The sequence below is a fragment of the Aspergillus caelatus genome, assembly GCF_009193585.1.
Source record: "Aspergillus caelatus strain CBS 763.97 unplaced genomic scaffold BDV27scaffold_21, whole genome shotgun sequence".
Classification (NCBI taxonomy): Eukaryota; Fungi; Ascomycota; class Eurotiomycetes; order Eurotiales; family Aspergillaceae; genus Aspergillus; species Aspergillus caelatus.
The window spans coordinates 89,312-114,729 of record NW_022475284.1 but is presented as its reverse complement, the minus strand read 5'-3'; the positions used below and the strand labels follow the sequence as shown (position 1 = coordinate 114,729).

The window sequence follows — 25,418 nt, the reverse complement described above, 5'->3', positions numbered from 1 at the left end:
CCCTTGCATCACGAGTTGTTTCCAGGTCATTTCAATGTGATAATGGGATCGAGATACGGAGTAAGCCTTCACAAACAAGGTGAATCATTTATTCTTCTTTTCAATACGTTCAAATTTATTCAGTTACTTTATTCACTTATCTTCTTCGAGAAGCTCTGTAACGCTGCAATTTATATATAACTTTCAGGCTCCATTGATCAACAATAGACACGATACAAATATATATAAAAAGAAAGAATGATGTGATCATATATGTTCAATCCACTATAACATATGGGAATTCCTCATTCGACCGCTCTTACCCGTACAACCGGTCCTTTATACACCTTCCGCGCGTAAGCGTGGTAGTACGCCATGGCAAAGAGAGTCACGCCACTAAATATGACGATACTCCAGTTCATTGACTGTGCAGTGACATGACGCGTGACTGGGAAGAAACTAAACACGAAAATGACGATTAAGACAAGAATCGAAATGGTGTCGACAACCGGGGTGAATTTGCCCATGCTCCAGCGTGCTGGAGGCAGGGGTTGGTTCCTCCATCGGCGGAGGCGGACGCAGCTAATCGAAATGATGTACGACGAGAGGAGAGCCGCGGTTCCCAAGGACATGATGGCATTGAAGGCTACGGATGAGCCGATGTTGATCAGTGAGAGGAGAGACACGATGATAAGGCTGAGGAATAAGGCGTTGAGTGGAACGGTGAAGGTGGGGTTTATCTGTGATCATTCGGAATGTAAATAACATGAAGTTGTCATCTTATCTGTGTTTCCGTTTTATATTTCTTTTGTTTCTTTACCAGAGAAGGAAATTGAAGGTACGGACCTGACACAGGATACCTGAAAATGGGAGGCCTTGGTCGCGGGCGAAGGCATAGACCTGCCGGGATGTCGTCGCAACGTTGCTGATGGCAGCGCAGAACTGCATGACCATAATTACGAGGGTCATACCAGTTGCGGCTTTCACAGATCCGGTGGAGTTTAAGAAAACTTGGATAAACGGGAAGCCTGTCTGAGACTCCAACACTTCGTCGATGTTTCCCACGCAGAATGCATAAGTTACAATCATGACGAACCCCGTCGCGCCGTTTAGAATAAGGGTCCAGATCATTCCTCGCGGAAGTACGCGAGACGCATCCTGGATTTCTTCGGCTGTTATTTTGTGAGTTTGGTGCCTTATCGCTGGGAGGAAAAGGGTTTCTTACACATGTGAACAGCTGAGTCGGGGCCTTGATGCAATACAACCGCTGGTTAGACAAGCCATTTCCCTCGAGCTTCTGGAGACTTACCAATTAATGCATATATCGGCACAACTAGTCCTACTAAGCACGACAAGCCATTGTTATCCCACCCCCCGCGATCCTCAATGGATCCAAATACTTCGGAGGGTGGTACTGAAGGTGACAAGACCCACAGGGGAATTAGGATGCCAAAGAAACCAAAACAATGGACAACCAGGATAACTCCCTCGATCAAGGGTAGCTTTTGGGCTAGGAATGTATTAAATACCAACGCGACCACTGCTACTGCGATAACTAACAGGGTGACATGCCATGGCTTATACGTATATGAATCGGGGTAGTTGATGGCAATCACACCCACCAACATGTTGGCTACCGTGTATGAACAGCCGGCGATCCCAGTATGCCAGCCTAACACGCACACCCACCCAGTGATGTAGCTCAAGGGCTTTTGACAACTCCGCGGTGCGAACTCCGATACCCAATGATATTGGCCGCCGGACGTGGGTGCCCTAGAGATTATTGTTAGTGATAGACCGGACCTGGTTATGTGACTCAGAAGGGCGATACATCGAAGCCATCTCCGCCATCGAGAGAATCACAAAGCTGAATCCTATCAGACCTCCAAGGTAGGTGTATATCATACCCCCCTTTCCGCCATTTGTCAAGCCATTCGAAGAGCCACTGAGTTAACGTCAGTCATATCTGGACTTTACCCGCTTAATAAACAAGGTGTACTAACAAGAGTACTGCTTCCCAAGTGCACATCAGCACCGCACTGAAACCGAGGACAGATATAAACCGAAAGTTTCGCTATAACCCATTAATAATTTCAGTATATTCAATCCTAAGAATGTATTTGGCAGTTCCGTACATTCAACTCTTGGTCCCTGCCTACACGCCACATGTCCGTCTTATCCTGCACAGTTCCATGTTTATCGGAAAGTCTGTCTTCGGGTGCCGTGGCGTATTTCACTGATCCTACTGCTTTCTCGGTCGGCATTGTCTGTGGGCTATAGTGATTCAGGCAGTACCGAGTTACCTAGGGACGGATGAACGATCGAGATGGTGACGCAGAATCAAATTATTCCAGAATTTGGGCAACAATTGCATACCGTGCTCCGGATCCGTACGTCTTTAGGGAATTTTCTACATTGACCTAGACAGGGATTATCATTCCGACAGTTACGTTACTCGAGGGTCCACCGTCAAGACAGGCATATTAATCCTGGTAAACAGCCGATATCCCTGCAAAGTATGACTTATAGCCCGATGTAACATTGGACAACTCGGCTAAGGGAGCCAGGCCAAGAATTAACACCTCGGGAAACCACCTTCCTGTCCAAAGGGCATATTTGACTGGCAACACTGTTTATACGTTAACCGTCAGTGGATAACCCTTGATCCACCTCTATTTTCAGTCTATTAAGCGGCATGTATATTGGGTTATATTGTAACCTCTACACCCTGAATGGCGGGGATCTGAAATTGTATTTATTTTCGATCGGAAAGAGGGAGAGATGCCTCTAGCGCACTTGTCCTCCGCAAATGTTGACTCTGGTCTCTTTTTCTTTGGAGAATGAGTGAGATAAACCATGGGAGGGCCCTATGCGATAACGCCAACAGACCATAGAGGATTAATTGTGATCACTGCAACACTGTTCATGTCAGGGATGTTTACAGTGTGTCTATTCCGGCTTTACGTGAGACTTGCCATGAACGGTCCCTTCGGGGCGGATGACCTGGCAGCATTTGCGGGTCGCATAATGTACCATGCCATTCTCAAGGTATAGCGGAACTCAATATGGTAATTCCAGGCTCGGCACAATCTCAAGATAGTCAAAGCTTGTGCCAGTTTATAATCCACAGGGAGGAAGAATGGATTTCAGAGATAGAACTTATCGATATAGACAGGCTAAGCGTGCAACATAGGGACTGACATACTAGCATGCAAGATGTTTATGCTGGAATGTCTACACAGCATCTGAAAGGCACTATGCAGGGGAATAAGTACATGAAAAGTAACCCGCCAACGACAATACATCTAACCTGATCCTACAGGAGGCAAGGACCATTGTTCTCTCAGTTTGCCCTCCTCGGCTCTCTGAGCATGGGATTAGCTCCTTCAGGAGTATCGTCAAGGCCTTCCAGCAGTTCGAATCCAAATTTTCGATACAGCCCAACTCCCTCATTACTGGAGGCTATGTAGATTGCGGCCCCGTTGCGGTCAGCTAGATCACATCCCCATTGCACCAACAGGGAAGCGGCACCTTGCCGTTGATATTCAGGATTGGTTGCCAGCATATCTAGGTCTATAGCGTGGTTAAAACAAACGTACGCCAGTCAGAGGGGGATCATGTACAGTAGTGCTTGCGTCCTTGCATCAAGTTCCTGTGCTGATTTACAATACCCCCGAAATATTGGTTGCAGAGCTCGGCATTTGACTCCGGATGCCATGGCGGATATCGTTCGCCACACTTATCCGGCTGCAGGTCCCATTTCCCGTATGCGATGATTTCGCCGGGGCGAGCGGCATCGACTACCTTCAAATACTTCTGGTATGGTTTGTTCACGAGGTCATAGTAATTGGCTTCATTCCACCACGTGCGCACGGCGGGGGTGTCGGGGAATAACTCCAGGTTGTGTGGCGTACCGAATGCGCGGAACCAGACTTCAGTGATCTTGGGGATGTCGTCTGGAGTAACTTCACAAAGTTCGAGAGTCGATCGATTCGCCATTTTCTCGAAATTAACTGTTGTCCTCAGAGATAGAGAAACTGACATAACAGTTACACAGGCCAAATACTTATACTGGTACGCTCGTGCAACCCTCATATCGTTTTCCCCAACCATTCGCACAGACAGCAAGGAATCCCCGGCGGATCCACGGATGGGCTGTACCCTTTTCCGTTCCACCCATTGTCTTGACTCCAAAGTCAATGATGTCAGGAACATTGATTTTAAGTTGCAACCCGGGCATGTGGAGACTCTGAAACCATACGCAATTTGTGGATGATTCTGCCGAGAGGTCGAGACCAGGCGAGGCAACCGGTATGCTTCCTGGCTTTCATTTCAGACTGTCTTCATCGTGTACAGTCTCGAGTGGAAAGGCAAGCTTAATGGCAAGTTGGTTCGTTATGTGAAGTACTTCCTAAATGTCCAAGCGGTGTGGCTATAACTCCTTTGTTGGGACCAATTACTTTTATCTTCAGTTCGTATAGGCTCGCATATGTGGCGTTCAATAGTTCAGTATAGCAAATCCCGGTAACCTTTTCATGGATTTCATAATTTGCCTCCGTTTAACCGTTCTACAGTTTGTGTATATATATCTTTTTTTTTTTTTTTTTTGGAAAGAGAATATTGCCCTACAGGAAGACCATGGGATGACACTTGACGCAGAAAGCACCCCTTAAAACCCTAAAAGAACAGAGTGGACAGAGCCCCTTTAGTTCTACATAGTCAGGGTCCACAATTTGCGTGGAAGGGGTAAACCAAGATTTAAATACCAAGACTAAGCTTTAATAAGCCTTAATTTGTGGGGTCTGAAGTAGATATATAGTAAGTTTAGTGGAGTCGAAGCCTCGATTAACCTCATATCAAGAACTAGAGAGGCAAGAGACTATCTAAATATACTGGTTTGAGTAGGAGACTATAATGGCCGGGGGAACATGAGATGTAACGCGCTGATTACCATATATTTGACTACACATGCTTAATGGGTGATACTAATACCCTGGTAATAATTTGCCCTGGGTTTGTTCTGATGTTGATAGGCTTATTAGTCTTAAATCATATATCCTACAGCCACGCCATGATTGCCCTTGTTTAGAGGATCCCTACGGTGGACTAACGAGCTTCCAGACAATCTACTATTTAATAAAAAAAAAAGTTGAATATCAGTATTTACTTACTATAACTATTAATAGATTTATTAACTAAAAGTTCTACAGGTAGAAATCCTTCCTCGGCAAGGGATGGACGTCGCCAGCCAGTGTGTACGCAGATCTACCACTACAACAGTGGTCTTAGTAGACGAATTCTTTCGCAGACTGATAGATAAGCTTTTGGTCTCGCTATGCCTCAAGAGCCAGTGGCGCAGTGAGACAAAGTACGAAAATGACTGATAGACTTCCGATTGGTGGCCGATTATTCAAACGATCACGCGAACGCACAAGCCCGAGATAAATGATACTTGTTTGAGGCAACCTGGATGAAGCGCTTATCATTGTAGTTGAGAGAGTATTTTTAAAGGTCATGTGGACTTTGGGTCAGATTTGTAAAGTTTTCTCTTTCGTGAAACTAATATCCACCACTGTTGAGAAGGTCCCTAAAGATGCTATCTTTCCGATTACTCAGAACCAGGGGCTCATCTATCTCTACTACCTTTCCCCGGTCTAGGCCGACGATCAGATCATATGCCAATAGACTGTGGACACGATGTGCAACCGTAAGGACGGTGCATGAACGAAAGGGATCCTGTCGTAGAAGGTCTTGCACACGAGCGTCGGTTTCCATGTCTACGCTGCTGGTGCCTTCATCTATCAACAAGATCCTAGAGTTCCTTGCTTGTATTTTCAGCATTGCACGAGCAAATTGTAGCAGTTGTTGCTCGCCTCGAGATAGCGATAGAGTGTCGGTTATTTCGGCATCTAATCCCCCTCTTTCGAGTAGTACACCATCCCAGAGTCCAACTCGGACGAGCGCCGTGATGATATCTGTGTCCGGGAGGCTTTCTGTGGGATCTAGATTGAACCTGACGGTACAGCCAACCATGATGAGTGGTGTTTGAGAAATGGTGACAAGCCTTTCGCGGACTATATCGGGGGGAAGCGTAGCAAGGTCAATATCGTCGATAATAATTGAGCCATGGGTCACGGTGAGCATGCCCAATAACGTCAATAGTAAAGAGCTCTTTCCACTAGTTTATTACGCGGGGGGACAAGTGAGCCAGGACTGGTAATGTCTAACACTTAAATAGGGCTCCCAGGAAGATGATACTTACCTCCCAGTACGTCCGCAGATACCGATTTTCTGACCTGGCAAGCATTTCAAAGAGACATCACTCAGTACTGTTGTTTCAGAACTGTTCGTGTGTTTGTTAGTAATGCGAATCAAAAGTGGCGATGGCTCATATATCTTGTGGAATACATACCTGTACTGCGCAGCCATCCCCGAGACCTCAATACGTCCCCTGCCTGGCCAGTCGACGGGTATCTCTTCTTGCTCGGTTGATATTTCACGTGGCACCGTGAGTTCAAAATCTTTGACCCGTAGAATTGAACCAAGGGATATCTCTAACTGTGTCCAACCCGATGTGAGAGCTGAAAGGCTACCATTGAAAGCTACGTGGTGTTGAGTCAGCTGGAAGTGTAACGATACATGTCATGACATCGAAGGGGCAGCATCAGCAAAGTAAAGTGCCAATAGGGAAGACATACCGAGAATGCTGTTGAGTGATACTCCAAGCAATCCGACACTCGTAGTGTGTCTTAAGGCCACTGCTAAGCTGACGACAATGACCGCTTCGGCAGCGACGACGAGGTCCAAGACTAAGGTGAGCCAGCGCTGAATACAACTGAGCATATAATACGTGCGCTGGGTAACATCCAACAATGTTGAATTGGCCATTCGAAAGTCTATCTCCCAGCCGAATGCTTGTATTGTAGCGAGGCCCTCGACCGTATCAAGAAGATGGGAGTACAACGGACTTCTGCTTTCCAGGTCCAGTAATCGAAGTTGTCGTGATGTCTTCAGATAGAAATGCTGTAAGAAAAACACAACGATGATCAGGAAAGGCACAGATACCGCCATGTACTTCGATCCTGTCGCAATAAGTGCAGCACTGGCAATTGACGAAAAGAGATCTGGATTCATTAGCAATGATATCGATAATTGTCCGATAGTGATCAGAAAGTCTTTCCAGGGGTTGGATGGAATGGTAAGGGTCTTACTTGAGACCGTAATTAAGATGCCAATAGGCAGATCGCTTTCGATCAGGGTCATATCCTGGCTAAATCGGTTTAGTATTGACCCCATGTCAACAGTGGCTAGAAATTGCGGCGTTGCCCTTTAGGCGTCAGTAATTGACCCGAGGTGTGAGAAAAAGGAACTGGATATACATTATGACAGTCCTCAGTACAACATAATGGAGTCGGCGCGCTGTGGACGGTGAGATCAGAATGAGGATAGCCCTATCATCTTGTTAGGGGTCATAATTTCTAATCTATTACTGGACAGAACACCTTACCAAACATAACCACCATTTCCAACAGTGTTGCAAATTGCGAGGAAGATATAGACCGTGACATAGAGTGCCTTTCGGGCTCCACCATGATCAGCCCATCGCTCAAGCCAGATTTCTAGTAGAAAGTCGACGTCAGTAGTGGCGGGAGTGGCACAAGTGAGAATCCACATACGGCTGTACGTGCTAGAGAAGACATTCATTGTCACGAAGAAGACAAAGACCACAGCCTTCGTCCACCCAACGTAGCGCCAATAATACATATAGACAGCAGAATCCCCTGCTGCCCTCCTGAGGTCATCGATCTCATTTACCTCCGAGATCATGGCGGCCTTATCTTCTATCGCTACTTCTGTGAATCCCTTCGACTCCTTAGCTTCTACGGCGTCATACCCTATGTCTTGATAGACCTTCCCCTCGCAGGGCTCTTCCTGATGAAGATGCCCATCTGAGAGAACATAAATTTGATCCGCAAGATATAGCTGCTCCACTACTAGGGTGTTAGCCCGTAATAGGCGACAAAGAAACCTTGGAGGGATCATACTCTCATGTGTCACCAAAACTATGGTCGAATTTACTTTTCGGAGCAGTCCATCACCCCCCAAAAGACGAGCTATGATAGCAGTCTTAGTCTTCCGGTCCAATGCACTGAATATATCGTCTAGAAGCAAAAGCTTCCTGCGAGAGTATACGGCTCGAGCAAGAGCGATCCGATGCATTTGACCACCACTCAGCACATGACCGGACCCGTGTCCTATTCGCGTAGCGTCTCCCTCGCGAAGTAAATCTAGGTCTAAATTGAGAGCACATGCGTGAAGAACGGTTTCGTACCACCTTTTATCAAATGCACCCTCCCTCACGGGACCCGCCGAGAAGGTTCCGCAGATCGTATCGCGGATGGTGCCACTTGGTACCCACGGTGTTTGCGCGCAGAATGCCGGCTGTCGAGTAGTCACTGTCGTGGAACCTGTCTCGCAAACTGCTTGGCCAAGTATGGCCCGAAGCAGGGTCGATTTGCCTGATCCAACTGGCCCTCGGATTAAGACCAACGCTCCTAGAGGGACTTCTAAATTAATACCCCTTAAGACAATCTTTGCCGATGAGGATGGGCGAATGCTGAGATTTTCCATGGAAATGACAGGTGTTCGAAGGTCAGTAGTGCCAGGTGAGCCCTTGAACGTCATGTATTGCGCTCCTGCGGTATGCGGAGATGCATCAGCTTCCGTTTCCCTCGTCCGAAAAAAGCCCTCCCCCATGTGCTGAGGGTCGGTTTCCAGCAGAAGAAATGCTTGTATCCTATCAAAGGATCCTGTCGCAGCCGCTATGGTAGGAATCGCGCTTAATAGCTTAGAAGCTGGATTAGTTAGAAGGGTTATGATGGACAGACTGCTGAACACCTTGGTAACGTTCAGTTCATTTCCTTGCGCGGCGTAGGCGACGAAGGTCAAAGCTGGCGCCAATGCCCAAGGCAGATTCTGGATCATATTTTTCCAGACCACACTCCATCGGTACTTGGCCATTTGGTGTGTTTCATGGGCCCTTTTCCTCTGTACGAGCTGAATAAGGGTTTGACCTAATCCAGTCGCCTTGACGGTTTGGATACCATCCAGCATTGAACGGGTGATCGCTATGCGTTGCTGTACAGCATCCACCCATATTCTCTGGTGTCCTCCTATATGCTTTGAGATATAAATACTTCCTCCACTGGATACTATTATTAAATTTCAGCAAATTGAAGCTCTATGTGGCGAGACAGGAATCCTTACTGAGAACGACCACTAATGGTATTAGGCAAACCCACCCTAACTGAAGCGCGAGTAATGCAATGCCAAAGCCCACTTCAATTGTCCGCGCCCAGAATTCATTCAGAGTTATTAAACAGGTGATGACCCGGTCAACATCGGTAGTTATTAGGGTAATTGTGGTAGAACGGTCCCCTAGGGTGCCATCCGGAATGTGTAAGGCATGGTCGTAGATCATCGAGGAGGCTGCCCCTCTGAACATTGTTACAAAACGATACAAACGCTGGTCGTATATGAGGTTCGACAGAGCCATTCCAAAGTATATCAGAAGTGTGGCGCCGATGAGTCCGTAGCCGTCGTTGTTCGCGCTATGGGAGTTATCAAGCCAGTTGAGAATAGATGTGATCAAGAAGGGCTGTGAGAAGGTAATTCCGATCAAGAAGAGGCGTGGAAGTATCGTTAGAGTAAGCGGGCCCTTGAACGCTCGGCCCATTTGCCATGGGAACTCGAAGCGGCGCTCGGGACGCCGGCGTAGAGCCCAAGCTCTCAATGCCTTCTGCGCCGTTCCCGCGGACTCCAGGGGTTTATCGAGATGGTCAAGATCCTCAGTCGTCAGCATGGATCGAAAGCCCCTGAAAAACAACCGGTTCAGCCACCACATGAACGATCGATTGACAATTCCACTCGTCGACTCTGGAGGTAGATCCTGGTAGGGACCCATGAGGTGTTTCTGCTTCCCTAAGCTCTCAAAAAGCACCATTACTGTTTTCGCAGCAACACTTGCCGTGAAAAGACTAGGAATTAGGATGTTCCCGTGCGATAACCACAAAGTCCTTGTCTGCACAGCATCGAAGAGTAACGTGAAGAGAAGGTAGATGGCGAGGAGTGATGATGGTCTAACCGATCGCTCATCTTCCACCCACGTCAAGACCACAATTTCCACTGCCACTGCCAAATTGACTGCACTTGATGCCATAGAGACCTTTGTATTTGGCCGAGTTTTCTTTGCCCAGCTGATAAGCAAGGCAAGTTGAATCGCGGCGAAAATCAAGGCGGCTATCTGAGGTGAAATCGACGTTATGACGTGTTTCACTCTGCGAATAAGGCGATGTGAAAGTGCTTACCAGCTTTGCCAATCTCATTATGTGAGGCTGAGTCCGCACATCTCTCTTGATCAGGAATCGCAATCGAGGAGGACACACCAGCAGAAATGCGACCGCCGGAACGAGGCCAAGTATGGCTTGCTCGAACAATAGCGTGAAATCAAAGCCATCACGGCACCCAGGATCTATCGTAGGGCCGAAACTGTTGTCAGCCTGGAGCGAGCAACCTGGTGGCATAATGTCGTGTTGCATTCTTTTTACATTCCTGTTTTTCCTTCGACGAGATAGCGGTAAGGGAAAATCAATACATAAATAGATTTAATACCAGTAAGCTAACGAACCCCTGTCGCCTATTGCGCCATCGATGCCTTGTTATCACGAGGGACTTATCCTTATGGTAATTCGGGGATATTCCATATTAAACTACGCTATAACACACCCCTGTGGGTCTCTCAATGATGTTCAATGGACAGCTTCAGTACTAGTAGTCAGTATGCGGAATCCGCTACTGGCACCCTATGCTATCAAAACCAGTACATATCTATATCCGTCTGCAACACGACTAGAACCAACATAAGCTTTCCTCCGAATCAAAAGGACTGTGGTGGCACCAAAGGAAAGCTTATGAGCTTATGATTTGAACATTACAATTGATCGATGACGATGATATCATTAGCTCGATGTAGCTCGCTCTTAATGTACACTGCCATGCGGGAGTCCTCTCAGGTCTGCTGATAGTTATCAACTGATTTCATGATTATTCATTCTAGAATGGAGAAGATGTAAATACAACGTAGGATATGTATAGCAGGTATGAATATGATCAATATGAGGAAAACCTAAAATGACTGTTGTTTTCCCGCTTGATAGGTTTACGCCGGTCTCACTCCCTCCTCCTGGTAATCAATCATCTATCTGTTGGCGAGTACAGTGGACCTAGCACTGCATTCCTACTGATCCTCGTCGTTCTACATCCGTCCCACCATCCTTAGGGTTCCTGCCTCATCCCGTTCTCACTCCTAAAGCCTCGGCCTAGGACCAGAAGGGATTGTAGTATTCCTTTATTTTCTTACAAAATAGAACAATTTGTTAAATAAATTTAAAACTTCTATATTATATAACACTACAAACATCTAGGCCTGATTACTGGGGCTATCCTTTAGGGATATATAGGGATTTATAGGATATTATATGAGCTATTTTCTACCTAGCCAGCTCGTTAATAAGACGGCCTAGTGTATTTGTATTAATAAATCTCATCTATAACCTCATCCTATATATTAAGTAATTTTTGGAGAGACGAGCAGGGGAGATGACCACCGCACAGACTGTGGCGGCTTACAGCACATGGAGCCAAGAAAAGACACAACGAGGTTTGAAGGATATGGCTGCCTGACCTTTAGTTGTTTAAATACTATTCCATAAGTTAGACCCTGGGAAAATCCTTTGTAGTTTGTTTTCGGTCGTACTTGACAGACCCTCAAAGCATAGAAGCTTGACAAAGCGGAAGTAGTACTCATCTTTCTACGTAAAGCAGCCTCCTAGGAATATATGCCCGGTATGGCCGACCAAAGCAAGCCCGTGAAAGTTGTGCACAGTTGGTGGGTGAATTTTTGGACGTGGGCAATGCAACTGTACGCTACATCATTAAGCCACTATCACGAATCGTAACTAAAAGATAGGGAGAAAAAGATACTTTGTTTTATACATTAACACACTACGATGGATGGTATCACTTCTGCTCGTACTCACACCCACTCTGTGGGGTCCACGAGTATGGTTTGCTCTACTAGGCACCAGCATGACCGAGCAACCAGTTTATCTAGGTGGCACTGTTATGAACGCAATGTCCCAACAGGATTCTGACGGTCAGTGCAAAACCTGGACGGAAAAACGCGACGCAATCACAAACTCAGCTTCCAGTGCCTCGGCATGGTACGGTCCTGGCGCCTATCTAGCCTGGTTAATAACCGCGTATGCCACAGCTCTATCCACAATATGGCATTCGAAATGTTCAGAAAAACATCCTGATGTCAATAAACTCGACGCAGAAATCCTCCTCACCATCGGCTATCCTCTAGTCGCCCTTGGCGATGTTTTACTTCGTCTGATACGATGTCAGATCGACCCCGGGATGACCGCCGCTGTATTTGTGCTCGTATCCACACTGACCATCATTGGACCTCTGACCAGATTATCATGGCAGGAAGACGGCGTGGAGGCCGAGATCGATCCGCCCAATTTTCCTAGAACGGCGAAAGAGTGGACATGGAAAACCTGCCGCTTCCTCTGTCATACCGTCGTCTATGCCATTCTCTTTGAGCCGTATCTTGAGTCTCGGGTCATGCTGGCCGTTTATGTACTCCTGTTTGTGACGGTGTTGTACGCTGGGATTTACGGGGAGGCTCGATTCGACAAGTATCCATACCGACGGATTGTGTATCGGCCGAGGGGAGAGCGGGTGGTAGTCTTTTGCGTCGTACAGCTTGTTTTTAATATCGTGTTGTTCTCGGTTTCCCGTTCGGTCTGGCCAAAGACGGATGCTAGTCTTCTGGATCTGGATCAGATCGCTGGTGTATTCCTCACTACGACAACGTTGGTATATTCCCGGCGAGAGGGGATTATGGCGTTTATGAAATGGTTGAGATGTAAACGGTCTACTGTTGAAGTACTGTCGGAATCTTGATCCGGGGGGCTGTAGTGTAGGGCAAGGATGATCGAAACTATTGATATGCTTCGCATAGGCACATGATTGAAGGGTCGGGTTATCCAAGTTATTGATATGATGTGGGTCAATTGAAAAGAAGTGGAATCTGGATCTGTAGCGAAGGATACCGGAATAGCAAGGGTTAGATCCTTGTCTTTTTAAGTTAAGCGTATTCCCAACCCTGTATAGTGTGCAAATTCAGGCTTGAGGCGATAGCTCAGGCAGCAACACATGAAAGCTCGCCAAGTCATGACATCATTCTCGGCCATTTAAGGAAATGCAACCTCCAACTTCACTGCAATGGATCTCCCATATTTCCTACGGTCTATTTCCACGGTCTACTCCTAGGATGACTAGAACGAAGCACTGTCTGATTCTCGAGGCCTCTAACCGTCAAAATGGGTGGTGGCGCTCAATTCCCTAGTTACCATCCGCAAGAGCCAACCGACAACAAAAGCTCGCAATGGCAGGAACCAGGAGAAAAGCGATATCTTCACGGGATAGTGGATATGGGCAGGCAAGAAACAAGCTACTCTACAGATCACGAACCAATCTAATTTTCAGTTTGTTAGTAACGGAATCCGATGCTCGATTACAGACCTCTCACCACCAACCACCCGTATCCTGCCAACTGTTTATTCGCAACGGTTCAACATCTCACTCTACGATGCGCAATATGACTCAGAGACTGGGAAGCAGATTCCAATACCGAAGAAGGTTATCAATGCGGTCGTTGCAGGTATACTTCGCTTCCAGATTGTCTGTCTGGAAGTGGGTGTCCCGGCGAGTCAGATGCTGATTATTGCGACTGAGGCTACGCGGAAGGCGATTAACTCGGAGGAGTTCATAAAGACCATCCAGGACAGGACACACGTCAAAGTTCGAATGCTGCCGAAGGATGAGGAGGGTGTGGTTGGTGCTTGGGGAATTGCGAGCGGATATTCTGATATTGAGGGATTGGCGATTGATCTCGGGGGTGGAAGTATGCAAATGACATGGATTATTTCGCATGGTGGAGACGTGCATATCAGTCGCAAGGGGTCTATTAGTTTTCCGTACGGTGCGGCTGCTTTGACGCAGAAGTTGGAAGCTCTGACGAAGGATAAAGATGAGGATGAGGCATGCAAGGCGAAGGAGAAATTCCGCCAGGAGATGACTAGTCAGTTTCGTCGCGCGTGGGAGGATCTAGAGATTCCTAAGCACCTAGTCGACAAGGCGAAGAAAGAGGGAGGCTTCCAGCTTTACCTCTCTGGGGGAGGATTCCGGGGATGGGGCTACCTTCTTCTCTATCTTCATCAAGTCCGAGGCGAGTATTACCCCATTTCGATCATCAATGGATACTCCGCTGGGAAGAAGGACTTTGAGAACACAGAGGTATTGAAGAAGGTTGCTAAGACTGCAAACGATATCTTCCGTGTCTCGGATCGACGCCGAAAACAAGTCCCCTCGGTCGCATTCCTCGTGAACGTGCTCGCGAAGGCTATTCCTCACGGGATTAAAGAAGCTCATTTCTGCCAGGGAGGGGTTCGAGAGGGTGCTTTATATCGCAAGATCCTGCCTGTTATCCGCCAGCAGGACCCGTTGCAGGTTGCGACCATGGATTTCGCCCGCGGATCGGCCCAAGCGATGGCCCTCATGGCATTCTCTTCCATTCCTCGTCCAACACAGGAGAGGTCATTTCCTCATTCTATCAGTCCACATGTTATTCAGGCCTTTGCCAATATTCTTTATGCGCATTCTACTATGTCTAAAGAGACAGCGGCCACAGCCGCGCTGTACAGCACCAGCACCGGCGTCCTGGCGGAAGCGCATGGTATACCGCATTCCGATCGCGCTCGCCTGGCGTTGATGCTGCAGGAGAGGTACGGTGGCGAGTTACCACCTCGTGAGATCGACTTTAAGAAGAGCCTACGGTCGCTTCTCACACCGGAGGAAGTCTGGTGGACGCGGTATCTAGGGAAACTGGGTCTCGTCATCAGCCGCGTGTATCCCACGGGTGTCATTGACCCATCCAGGCCTCGCGCACTACCGAGAGCACGCTGGGCAAATAATCTGGGGAAGAAAAAAAACAAGAAAGGACTTGAATTGAAAGTCTCTCTCCAGAAGGTAGGGTTTGACCCCACCAGGTTAAAGCAAGAGTTAGAAGCAGACCTGAAGAAGCTGCGGAAGGTCGGGAAAAGGAAGCACTGGATTGGGGGTAGGGATGGATGGGGGATGAAAGTCGAAGTCATTCTAGAGGAGGAAGACCTGCTTTAACGGTGATCTTACGAGAAAAGGAATATCTTATACGGACTGGTTTTATTGGCGCACGCTTCAATGTATTCTCGGTGCTCCGGATGCAATGTCTCGCTCATGGTTGTTTCACCCTCTACCGCGTCACCCTTTTCTTCTCTCCACCGGCGACACCTACAAGGCTCCCGTACTTCAGGGTGTTCATAGTGGCGGCGAATTGCTCCGATGACGGTGACACCGTGAGGATCATAGCAGAATAACTATCAGTCGTATTCGTGCCGAGGAAGTGGTCACGCAGTACCATGGTCAGGGGTGACGACCGGAACGGAATGCGTGCCTGCTTCGACGCTCGTGCTCGGATAACCTCTTTCAATGCCAGGAGGTCCGTATTAATCTGCCGGCCTTCTTGTTGCTCCTGGGGTGTTTGCTTTGGTCGCGGCACGGTAGAGATCGTCTTGTCATGATAATACTCGGAACCAGCCAGATCGACAAAAACCAGTTTGCCCCCGAGACATGTATGACCGGATGAGTTTAAAATATCACTGACTTTGTCCTCGGCCTGCTGCACGTATGATTCGAACTCGGCCTTCTTGGCTTCGGCGGCGTCAATCCGTGCCTGGTCGATTTGGTAGTCAGGGTTGGGGATATATTTGCCATCTGCACCTTGAATATATCCCTTCGTGTTCTCTTCGATGTAGATATCAGTCGCACGTTTTCCTACCGGGACTAATTCCGATTGCCGCTGAACAACCGCATCGCGAGCCTCAAGGAGTGCCCTGGTCACAATCTCTAGTTCCAAAACAGCGTGTGTGCGCGAGCTTTGGTCATGGATCGTGGATGTTCCCGTCGCTCTCAGCTTGAGCCCCGCCAGCAGCTCCTGGCGCAGGTCTTCGAAGCTCCAACATGCTTTCGTAACGATCGGACGGACCCGGACTTTGCCCTCCTCCAGGAGTTCAGTCTCACCCCTGATGTGTGTTTTCCCGTCATGCCCTTCGCGGACATAACATTGGCACCGTCCATTGAGCAGATCAAAGGCTATATTTTTGCGTAGCTCGAACATACGAATTCCAATGGCTAGTTCTTCAGCAGGGTTATCAATGTCCCGGTTATATTCTGCCAATGTATCGCTGAGATGTCTGGCAGCTGCTAGGCATAACCCAAATTCATCAGGATTCTCAAAATCGTATCCGATAATCGTATGTGACTTCCCACTTCCGGAGTGACCGTAAGCAAAGAAATTGCATGATCGTCCGCTAAGAACATAGGGAAGGGTTGGGGTGACTGCGGCTTCAAAGACCGACTTGTTATTGTCGGTTGCTTCGAATACTTGTGTGAATGCAGCTTCGCTTTTCCACGGACGCTCAGTGGCAGAGCGTGAAGAAGGGGTAAGCGAAATAGATACTTGGCCAGTGTCTTGTGGGTTGTGTGTGCGTTGAATCTCTGGTGTTGTTGACTCGCCAGGGGAGAGAGGCCGCCAGCGGGTGTATACTTTGAATTGATGCATTAGGTATTACCGATAGGACAATTGAGATTGAAGAGGAGAGAATAAGAGTAGAAGAGTTGTTACCTCAAGACGGAGAGGGAGGCAGGGAGTTTTGAAAATATATTCTCATTTTGCAGGCGGTCCCTCATAGTGTCTTAGATTGTCTCCATATACAGTATTATTTTATTTCCCTTTTTAACTTGGTGTTGGTCGAGTACGAGGTCTTTGACTCCGCCTGCCACCCACTCAGGGACACGATATATCTTCACTGACCCACCGGGTGGTTGATAGCCGGAATTTGCCAATCTCCGAAAGTCCGGCTCAAACATCGGCTGCCTCAGGCATGATGGACAGGCCGTGACAGGAAGCATGACAGATATTCCAGACCCACACTTGCATACATGATACCATAAGTACTCAATTAACACGACTCGAGGCGATGAATATCACCTTACTTTGTTATTACACCATTCATTTACCTTTCATAAACATATATACAATCCAAACAACTGTTGTTCTTAGCCCGGCGGAATTGGGAACCGTAGAGAGTAGCATCAGGCGCGTTGAGATAACGAGTGGACATAATCTCACCTTCCCACATTGATTTTTTTTTTTTTTTTTTTTTAAAGAGATATATAATCTAATGGTGTTTTTAAATGGCTTTATCTTTTAATATATCAAGCAGAAATTCCATTCATGTAAATATAATAGAGATAAAAACGTCTTACGAACGGCTGGACCTACGGGAGCACAAAATATATATAACCAACAAACAACCCAAAACTATAACAGCCACTAATCAGCGAAGTATACTTATGTTCGTGTGTATGTGTATCCCTTTCAAAACTGACAATGACAATACCACAATATCTATTCTATTGGGTCAAGCTAAATAATACCAAGAACTAGAAAGTTGCACTCCTGCTGCGATGCGAGTATCCACGATACGAGTGCGGGTTGAATTATGTTTCGTGACCCGGAGTCAACTCAAAAAGGAAAAGACAGAAGTAACGGACAGTATATATTTAAGGACTTAGTTGGCTATGATAGAATTTACTACAATCTAGTGAGAACGAAAGTGCGAGATTCAGGTAAAGATATAACGGTAATATTCATTTTATTGCTAATGTGGTGGTTTGAGTCTAGATGACTATATTGCGCTACTATTTAGTTGAAAAAAGTAATATAGGTCTAGTCATAGATCGGTATTACTGGCCAAGGACAGAAAAGGCTCCCAACATCAGGGAGCTTTTCCATGTTGCCATGTTCATATAGATGCCACTTAACTCCAACATCATCCTCCCCAGATTCCCTGCCACAACGTCACAATGGAGTATACCTCGATTATATTCTAAAGGATGTATACAACACCGTGCCGCTGTGGCTAAGACCTGAGAAAGAGATCGGTACATGGAGCTATGGAGGGCTCTACCTGAACCCGCAGCAGAGGAAAGCTCTGGGAAAGAAAAAAAAAAAAAAAAAAAGAATAACAGGACTACGCGGTCTATGACTGACCTTTTATACCTGCTTGGTGATTCCGGAATGAGTCTTAACTTGATGGTTGCAGAAGCCAGAACAAGGAGTACCTCCCCCGCTCTACAGACGTAATCAGAAACTCGTGAATTCCTTCAAGTTCTACATTTCTTGGAAAGCTACATTACTAACAAAAAAGGCAGTAGTCTTCGATTCATGCAGGTTGGAGTACTAAGACATACACAACCGGAAGCAGTAAGCGATGGCATTCATGCCAAGGGCCATTCCAGGAGATGCCAGAAAACATGACACTACAAGGTTCCCATCATGTTGCATAGGAAGAAAGTGAAAGCTACTTAGGCTCTAACCACTAGTCTAGATGGATGCTCCACCATGGAAGAATCCTGCGCAGGGGTGGGGTGGCGTGCAGCTGTCAACGTAGCATACTATGCTTTAAATCATGACGATCGTTCTCAAAACGGAGATGGCCCCAAGTCCAAGAGATCGAATATGTTGTAACGGAATTTGTGTAATAGGGTTGCATGCCGGGAGACATAACTTGCTGCTTTTGTCCCCATTACCCGTTTCTAGATGTATGGAGTGGGAATTGTTCCCCGTCTCGTTTTGCCTTCAGGCGTTGAATCTGAGCTGCAGGGGAGTTGATTGAGTCTACTGTATCTGATAAAGAGTGCACATAACATACAAGATGAAAGCCTCCCATACCCCATCTAAATTGCTCTCTACTAAAATGTATCATATCATTCCTGATGAACATGACTTTGTAACCTCAAACCTAGAAGTCCTGGGAGCCAGGGGTATAGCATTGGCGACCCAATCCCATTGTGAGAAAACTGGTCAAGGTTGAAGCCCCTCGCCTGCCAGGTCATGCCAAATCCGGCCATGGCTATTCAATCCAAGCTTTTACTTGGCTGTCCCTCTATAGACATTCCGTGGAAAGGGAGAGAGGGGCGTTGCATGTCCGATTTAGCTTACGGAATTAGAAGCAAATGCTTGCATAATGGAATGCACCTTACGCCCCTCCTCAAGTGAGACTTCCATGGCTACGGAGCAAGATGATGCATTTCCGCACTCTCTGTTCTCGTAAGGATGATAGATGATCATCATCAACCGGTATGATCGTCTCCAAATGACACAGGAAGAGGCAATACCAAACCTCAACGTAGGATCCCTTGAGATGAGTTTTTCACAGATCTACAGAAGACTTCACCTTTAAGGCAGGACTCAGATGAAGTCGTGGACTCCACCGTGATCTATAAAGAGCCCTGTCCAGCTCATCTGTATCAGCTTCTCATCATCAGCATCATCTGAGTTCCAAAGCAATCTCTTCTCTCGCTCTTTCCACATCAAAAACTATCCATCTAACAGAATCTTTTCCTGTTACTACTTCCAACCATCACCATGAAGTTCACTGTTGCTGCTGTCCTTGGCTTTGCCATCACCGCTCTTGCCGTGCCCTCTGCTAACCAGGGAGCCGGCCAGCCCAAGATCACCCAGATCTCCTACCACGAAGCCAAGGGCCAGTGCACTACTGGCGATATCTATTGCTGCAACAACAAGCACGATGAGAAGACCGGCGGCCTTCTCAACTTGCTCAATGACGGCCTCATCAAGAATCTGGACGGCCAGAGTGACTCCAGCTGTGCCAGCACGAGCCTTATCAAGGAGCTCAACTTGCTTTGTAAGACCCTGAACCCCCTTCCCATCATCCCTCCAATGGGTATACGGATATGGCAGGTAAAACTAACACACTAAATACAGCCTTTGCCACCCATGGCAAGGACGACAAGGACAGCTTCTGCAAGAACGTCATTGCCTGCTGCCCTGCTGGTGGAAAGGTAAAGTTTTCACCCCTCCCCCCAACAGGAAGATATCAGCGTGTGCTGACATTATCATCACTCAGTGTGAGGCCATTAGCAAGTAAATGGCGCAACGGCTTGGACCTGCCTGTTTCATAGGCACATCGGATGCGGGAGGAGTGGTGGAAGTAGGTTGTTGAGTGTCGCATCCCAGGGTCCGAAAGCTCAGATTGCGCTGTCATCAGTTGGCCATCTTTCCGCAGGAATCAAGAGCCTGCCGTTGTCTGTGATTTGCAACGGGGATAGTGTTAGATTAGATAATACAAGAATAGAAGGGGATTGTTAACATCAGAACACTATACCTCCTGCCTTCACTGTAGAAACTTATGTAGATGTAAAAGCTATGTTGAAGGGGACAGTTGTAGTCCCTCAAAGCATCGCGGTACTTGATCTCTAGTGAGCCATTCCACAAGCACAACTAGAAGGATCGCTATTTTATTCCACGTCAAAGAGCAGTCGAGTCAAAATGCCTGATACCATTTTACCGTTGAGGAGGGCTCCAGACAACGACAGCACATAGTCACTATGCACATTTGAACTGAGAAATAACTTTTTCACTTCAATTTTATTTAGGCCATGTACTGGCATGCATACCGGCCTTAATTAGAGGTTCTTCACTACCATAGGCGACTGGGCTCCCTGCAGCTAATCTACCCCTTGTAAAGCCAGAGCCTGTTCAGCCAGAATCGCTATTATAGGATAAACACTGATATATGACACGCATACGGTTGGCATTTACTTATTTTAAAAAGTCACCCCGCACTTGTCGAGGTCTCGCCCAGTCTAGCTGAACTTTTTGTGCTTTGAAATGCAGGGCATTTGATTATTGGCGCAAGCGCTTAATTTCATGAAAGGGTCTCTTTCCGAATGGAGGGTCGAGGTTGGAATACCCCAATGCAGGGGCTAATCCGTAGTTCGGCCGGATCGGATCTCCACGGAGATAGACTACTGTGGAGTAATGTTAGGGTTCCAAACTTCACGAAAACGGAAATGATATGAGGCATGTCAAAATGACAGATGGCATGGGGATCAAACCCCGGACAGCGCACGGATCGCCCCGCCGAGAACGTTTGGAGCTGCCATTACCATTAATTACCCTCTGGTCAGGAATGTGTATTTTTCAACCTCGGATACCGTACAACGACAAGACACCAATGTATACTGTAGTTCCTTTAGTATCAACATTTGACTTTGAATAGGTAGCAAGGGCTCTGATTCTTCCAAGCTGAAATGTCATAGAGGGTGATGTGGAAGCCAGGTGTTTTTCCTTGTCTGGTTTATCCGGTATCCTGCCACTCCCATACGCCAACACTTTTTTACTCGTCTACTCATGGGTTTGGTATAGCCACAACTCCCAGACCTACTCAGAAGTTTCCCAACGAATTGCCCAGGAGCATAAAAAAATGAGTCATGCCAAAAGCCTCTGCCCTATCGCTCGCCCCGAGTACGGGATATCAGGAAGTCCTATCATCCTGCGAGCCAATCACTTCGAGGTGCACTTACCGCACGACTTGCACTTATTTCGATACAGTGTGCATGTCACTCATCCGTCGAAGGACGGGCTCCCAGAGAAGAACGCGCGGAGAGCAACTCCCCAGGTCATTCTGTTGCTGCTGAGAGACCATTTCTCCGACTACTTCCAGGGGATTGCCACCGATGGATACCAAACCCTCATCTCCAAACACAGACTGATGTTACAGGATGTTCCTTACCCGGTGTTATACCAAGGGACTGCCTATCATGTCACACTCACATTGAATGGTAGTCTAAACTTTGCTCGCCTTCACCGACTACCCGGCCTACCGGTCGGTCTTCAATCAGCTGCGCCCAGCAGAGCGGAATACCTCCAGGCATTGAATATCATTCTAGGCCATCATCCAAAGTTCACATCGCCGGCCTTGGTCTCCACCAGCAACGCCTATTTTGACCGTCGTGCTTCACGCATCGATCTAGGCTCGGGTTTACACACCCTCCGGGGACTCCATGCGGTCATTCGAGAAGCTCAAACCCGGCTTTGTCTCAATGTGGCTCCAAAGTTTTCCATTTGTTACAATGACGGTCCACTGGACCATGTCCTGATCGACTACATGCGCGAGAATGGCTCGGATATGCGCAAGCTCGCGGCATTCGTCGGTAATCTTCGCGTGGAACTCATACATCTCAATGGCCGACGAAGCTCGGGAAAGCGATCACCCCGGATAAAAACCATCGTTGGACTAGCGTCACCAGAGGATGGGCGAGACATGTTCCAACCCCCTCTCGTGCGGCACTTTGGGGCTGGGGCCAGGGCTGTCGAATTTTACCGCGATACATCGTGCGAGAAACCGGGACTCTCCAGTGTCACCGAACCGGGAAGCAAAAAGAGGAAGGCCCCGATGGACAATGGATATGTGAGTGTGTACGACCACTTCCGGACAAGTATACACCCCCCCCCTTCTTTTTCGCGCATTGTATTACTCCCACCTTTGTTGTTCGGCGCTGATCCTTGCGTTTAATCATTGGCCATAGCTTATAATATCGTGATCCGTGACCCATGGCTTCCGGTGGTCAAGGTTGGCAGTATCTCAAATCCTTCGTATCTCCCCGCCGAGGTGTGTCGGGTATTGCCTGGTCAAGGTCTTCGCCGTCGCCCAACTACTGCACAGTCCCAAGAGGTCTCCCGTCTTGCCGTGAGCCACGCCCGTTCACGCCATGGACTCGGGTCGAGCCCGGCTGAAATGCGGGCCATCCTGGGGTTGCATGGCTCTCATGGACCCTCGTTGGTAGGTCGAGCTATCTCCTGTCCTCTTTTCCCACCGTCCATTCCGGGGATGCTCAGCAAACCTAGCTAACTCCGTTGTGCCCGCTGGTCGGGTGCTCCTCATCTGTAGAGCTCGTTCGGCCTGAAAATCTCTTCCGAAATGATGACCGTCCCCGGTCGTGTCCTACCCGGTCCATCGATCGTCTACCGACACGGCAAAGAGGCTGGTGTGCGGTCGGGGGCGTGGAATTTGCTGGGCCTGAGGTTCCAGGAGAGCACCAAGCTTGCCGGATGGACGTATCTATACTTTCCAGGAACCTCAGACCCCGGCTGGTATCGCCAGGATCAACAGTCGATGGAGGGTGCCTTAAGCAACCTTTACGCGCGCATGAAAAACGCTGGAATGAATATTCCGCCACCCCGTCTGCCCGGTATTCGCGTCTCGCCCTCCAGAGACGATGATGGGTTGGACCACGCGATGGACACTTTCCTTGGTTTATCCTTGACCTTTCTAATTATTATTCTTCCACGGCAAGATGAAAGGCTTTACAATCGCGTGAAGTATCTCTGTGATGTGCGGAAAGGAATCCCCAATATCTGCGTTGTCTCCCCTCGATTTTTACGGGCGAAGGATGAATATCTGTCGAACGTGGTTTTCAAGATGAACTTGAAATTCGGGGGGTTGAACCACACCCTCCCGGCTCTCAGTCTCTCCATCATCCACGAGGGAAAGACTATGGTGGTCGGTGTGGACGTGACCCATCCTACATCCAGCAACTCCTCGCCGGACACCCCCAGTGTGGCTGCGATGGTCGCCTCGACCGATCCATTCCTGGGGCAATGGCCTGGCGCCGTGCGCGTCCAACCGGCTCGTCAGGAAATCGTTTGTGAGATCGACAAGCTCCTGTTATCCCGACTCCATCTGTGGCAGAAGCGCAACCACGGTGCTCTGCCCGAAAACATTCTCGTATACCGCGACGGAGTTTCCGTGACCCAATATGGCAGTGCCCTCAATACCGAGCTCCCTCTGCTGCAGAAAGCGTGTGCAGGCCTGTATGAGAATCATCATCGCCCACCACCTCGCTTTACCATCGTTCTCGTGGAGAAGCGCCATCAGATCCGGTTTCAGACGGCCGATGGCAGACCATCCGGGTCCAGACCACCGCTGCACCGGAGCAGTAACCCCCCCAATGGTACGGTCGTAGATCGAAGGATCACCGACAGCCAAACCTGGGACTTTTACATTCAGTCTCACGCTGCCCCTCGGGGTACTGCTCGTCCGGGACATTACGTGGTGCTCTTTGATCAAATCTTCCAGGGCGCTCTCCAACGCCAAAACCGACGAGGAGGGGACTCGAATGTGGCCGATGCGCTTCAGGCGCTGACGTATCACTTATGTTACCTCTATGCTCGTGCGACTCGAGTGGCCAGTATCTGTCCACCCGTATTCTATGCGGATTTGGCCTGTTCTCGGGCACGCTGCTACCTGCAGGAGGTGATGAAACCTTTCTCCGGGAAGGTCCCCTCCTCCTCCTCCTCCTCCTCCTCCTCCTCCCGACCACGGCTCCTGGATATCGGCCCGCATGAGAAGATCAAGGATACCATGTTTTACATCTAGAATTACTCTATCGGTTCTTCTGTAACGGTGGCCTTTGGGTTGTGGGGTGGGGATCTCTGGTCAATCGTAAAGCGTTACTAATTTTCTCACTCACTCTCTCTCCCTGCTCTATACTTATTATTAAGACTATCTTGAGTGACTAAGGTAGAGAGAAATAATCATATTTTAATGTCTACTATTCATGATCATTTATGAGTAGTTATGGGTCTACTTGAAATATCGCGTATTTTAAAAAAAAAAACACAATCCATCCGTGGTATTGTAATTTAACTTTTTTTTTTTTTTTTTCAAACGTGGAATAGAACGAACTTCTAGAATAAGGTTTCGGTCCTCGATTCCCTTTCCCTCCGCATTTTGATTTTTCCAATCCCGGGGGCTGAATCAGGCGGATCGCCCCTGGCATGTTCCGGAAAAGCAAATCGAGGGAGAGCAACAGGTTCCTGTCACGGGCTGTCAATTCCGTCAAGTTCTGTTAGCTCTGTCAATCTCCCATATTTCTCCACTTCTGTTGGTTACTACCATAGAAACCATGTGCCCCCTCTCAGCTCATCACTCGATTGAGGGAATCCGATGAGGGAAATAAATAAAAATATGAGCAATGAAAAGGAATTCATTCCTCCACAAAACCAAATTCGGAGATGGGAGGTTAGGTAACCTAATGCTCTCATTGGTCCGCGGCATTCCGGGTGTATTACGCGGGCCAATCAGAGCTGCCGATGGCGCTAAACGCGAGTCAGAGACACCAGAAATTCTAAGGTCGTCCGACTGTCCCGTCCATTCATTTACGCACTTTCGACTTACTAACTCCGTCCTTTTGCTTACTTCGGAGAAACGCAATGCGGCGAAGGGAGAAAAGTTATTGAATCGTATCGCATACTTGGGCGAAACGTTGCCTTGCGCCTATTGAGAAAGAGTCAGTACGATCGAGCTGGGCCGCAAGCAATGGTTCGCATAGCTGCTGCC

At 48.0% G+C, this 25,418-nt stretch overlaps 8 protein-coding genes across 8 annotated transcripts; 4 read left to right on the top strand and 4 right to left on the bottom strand.

Moving 5' to 3' along the window:
- Window positions 1-284: 284 nt before the first annotated feature.
- BDV27DRAFT_153920 (putative amino acid permease) lies at window positions 285-2,243 on the bottom strand (the record flags this gene model as incomplete). Its single annotated transcript, XM_032071875.1, has 7 exons — window positions 285-719; window positions 826-1,151; window positions 1,205-1,228; window positions 1,289-1,752; window positions 1,811-1,924; window positions 1,983-2,053; window positions 2,115-2,243. The coding sequence occupies 7 exons, from the start codon at window positions 2,241-2,243 to the stop codon at window positions 285-287; spliced, it is 1,563 nt and encodes a 520-aa protein (XP_031931621.1).
- A 1,079-nt stretch (window positions 2,244-3,322) lies between these two features.
- BDV27DRAFT_153919 (GNAT family N-acetyltransferase) lies at window positions 3,323-3,978 on the bottom strand (the record flags this gene model as incomplete). Its single annotated transcript, XM_032071874.1, has 2 exons — window positions 3,323-3,552; window positions 3,603-3,978. The coding sequence occupies 2 exons, from the start codon at window positions 3,976-3,978 to the stop codon at window positions 3,323-3,325; spliced, it is 606 nt and encodes a 201-aa protein (XP_031931620.1).
- Window positions 3,979-5,341: 1,363 nt separating this feature from the next.
- On the bottom strand, window positions 5,342-10,569 carry BDV27DRAFT_122197 (P-loop containing nucleoside triphosphate hydrolase protein). Its single transcript, XM_032065570.1, has 11 exons — window positions 10,347-10,569; window positions 9,247-10,282; window positions 8,025-9,191; window positions 7,656-7,970; window positions 7,487-7,598; window positions 7,359-7,430; window positions 7,191-7,306; window positions 6,678-7,103; window positions 6,392-6,581; window positions 6,242-6,322; window positions 5,342-6,157 (listed from the first exon to the last, which is right to left on the bottom strand). The coding sequence occupies exons 1-11, from the start codon at window positions 10,560-10,562 to the stop codon at window positions 5,539-5,541; spliced, it is 4,350 nt and encodes a 1,449-aa protein (XP_031931619.1). The 5' UTR covers window positions 10,563-10,569; the 3' UTR covers window positions 5,342-5,538.
- A 1,249-nt stretch (window positions 10,570-11,818) lies between these two features.
- On the top strand, window positions 11,819-13,161 carry BDV27DRAFT_122196 (uncharacterized protein). The gene is made up of 2 exons (XM_032065569.1): window positions 11,819-11,959; window positions 12,018-13,161. The coding sequence occupies exons 1-2, from the start codon at window positions 11,877-11,879 to the stop codon at window positions 13,009-13,011; spliced, it is 1,077 nt and encodes a 358-aa protein (XP_031931618.1). The 5' UTR covers window positions 11,819-11,876; the 3' UTR covers window positions 13,012-13,161.
- A 145-nt stretch (window positions 13,162-13,306) lies between these two features.
- BDV27DRAFT_40042 (putative transcription regulator (RTG2)) lies at window positions 13,307-15,344 on the top strand. The gene is made up of 2 exons (XM_032076543.1): window positions 13,307-13,549; window positions 13,605-15,344. Exons 1-2 carry the CDS (start codon window positions 13,431-13,433, stop codon window positions 15,286-15,288), a joined length of 1,803 nt encoding a protein of 600 aa, XP_031931617.1. The 5' UTR covers window positions 13,307-13,430; the 3' UTR covers window positions 15,289-15,344.
- BDV27DRAFT_40036 (kinesin family protein) lies at window positions 15,345-16,998 on the bottom strand. Its single transcript, XM_032076542.1, has one exon. It carries the CDS (start codon window positions 16,766-16,768, stop codon window positions 15,401-15,403), a length of 1,368 nt encoding a protein of 455 aa, XP_031931616.1. The 5' UTR covers window positions 16,769-16,998; the 3' UTR covers window positions 15,345-15,400.
- A 2,336-nt stretch (window positions 16,999-19,334) lies between these two features.
- On the top strand, window positions 19,335-20,393 carry BDV27DRAFT_122191 (uncharacterized protein). Its single transcript, XM_032065568.1, has 3 exons — window positions 19,335-19,919; window positions 20,000-20,076; window positions 20,142-20,393. The coding sequence occupies exons 1-3, from the start codon at window positions 19,640-19,642 to the stop codon at window positions 20,160-20,162; spliced, it is 378 nt and encodes a 125-aa protein (XP_031931615.1). The 5' UTR covers window positions 19,335-19,639; the 3' UTR covers window positions 20,163-20,393.
- Window positions 20,394-21,500: 1,107 nt separating this feature from the next.
- BDV27DRAFT_153914 (argonaute/piwi family protein) lies at window positions 21,501-24,455 on the top strand (the record flags this gene model as incomplete). Its single annotated transcript, XM_032071873.1, has 3 exons — window positions 21,501-22,515; window positions 22,606-22,859; window positions 22,968-24,455. The coding sequence occupies 3 exons, from the start codon at window positions 21,501-21,503 to the stop codon at window positions 24,453-24,455; spliced, it is 2,757 nt and encodes a 918-aa protein (XP_031931614.1).
- Window positions 24,456-25,418: the final 963 nt, after the last annotated feature.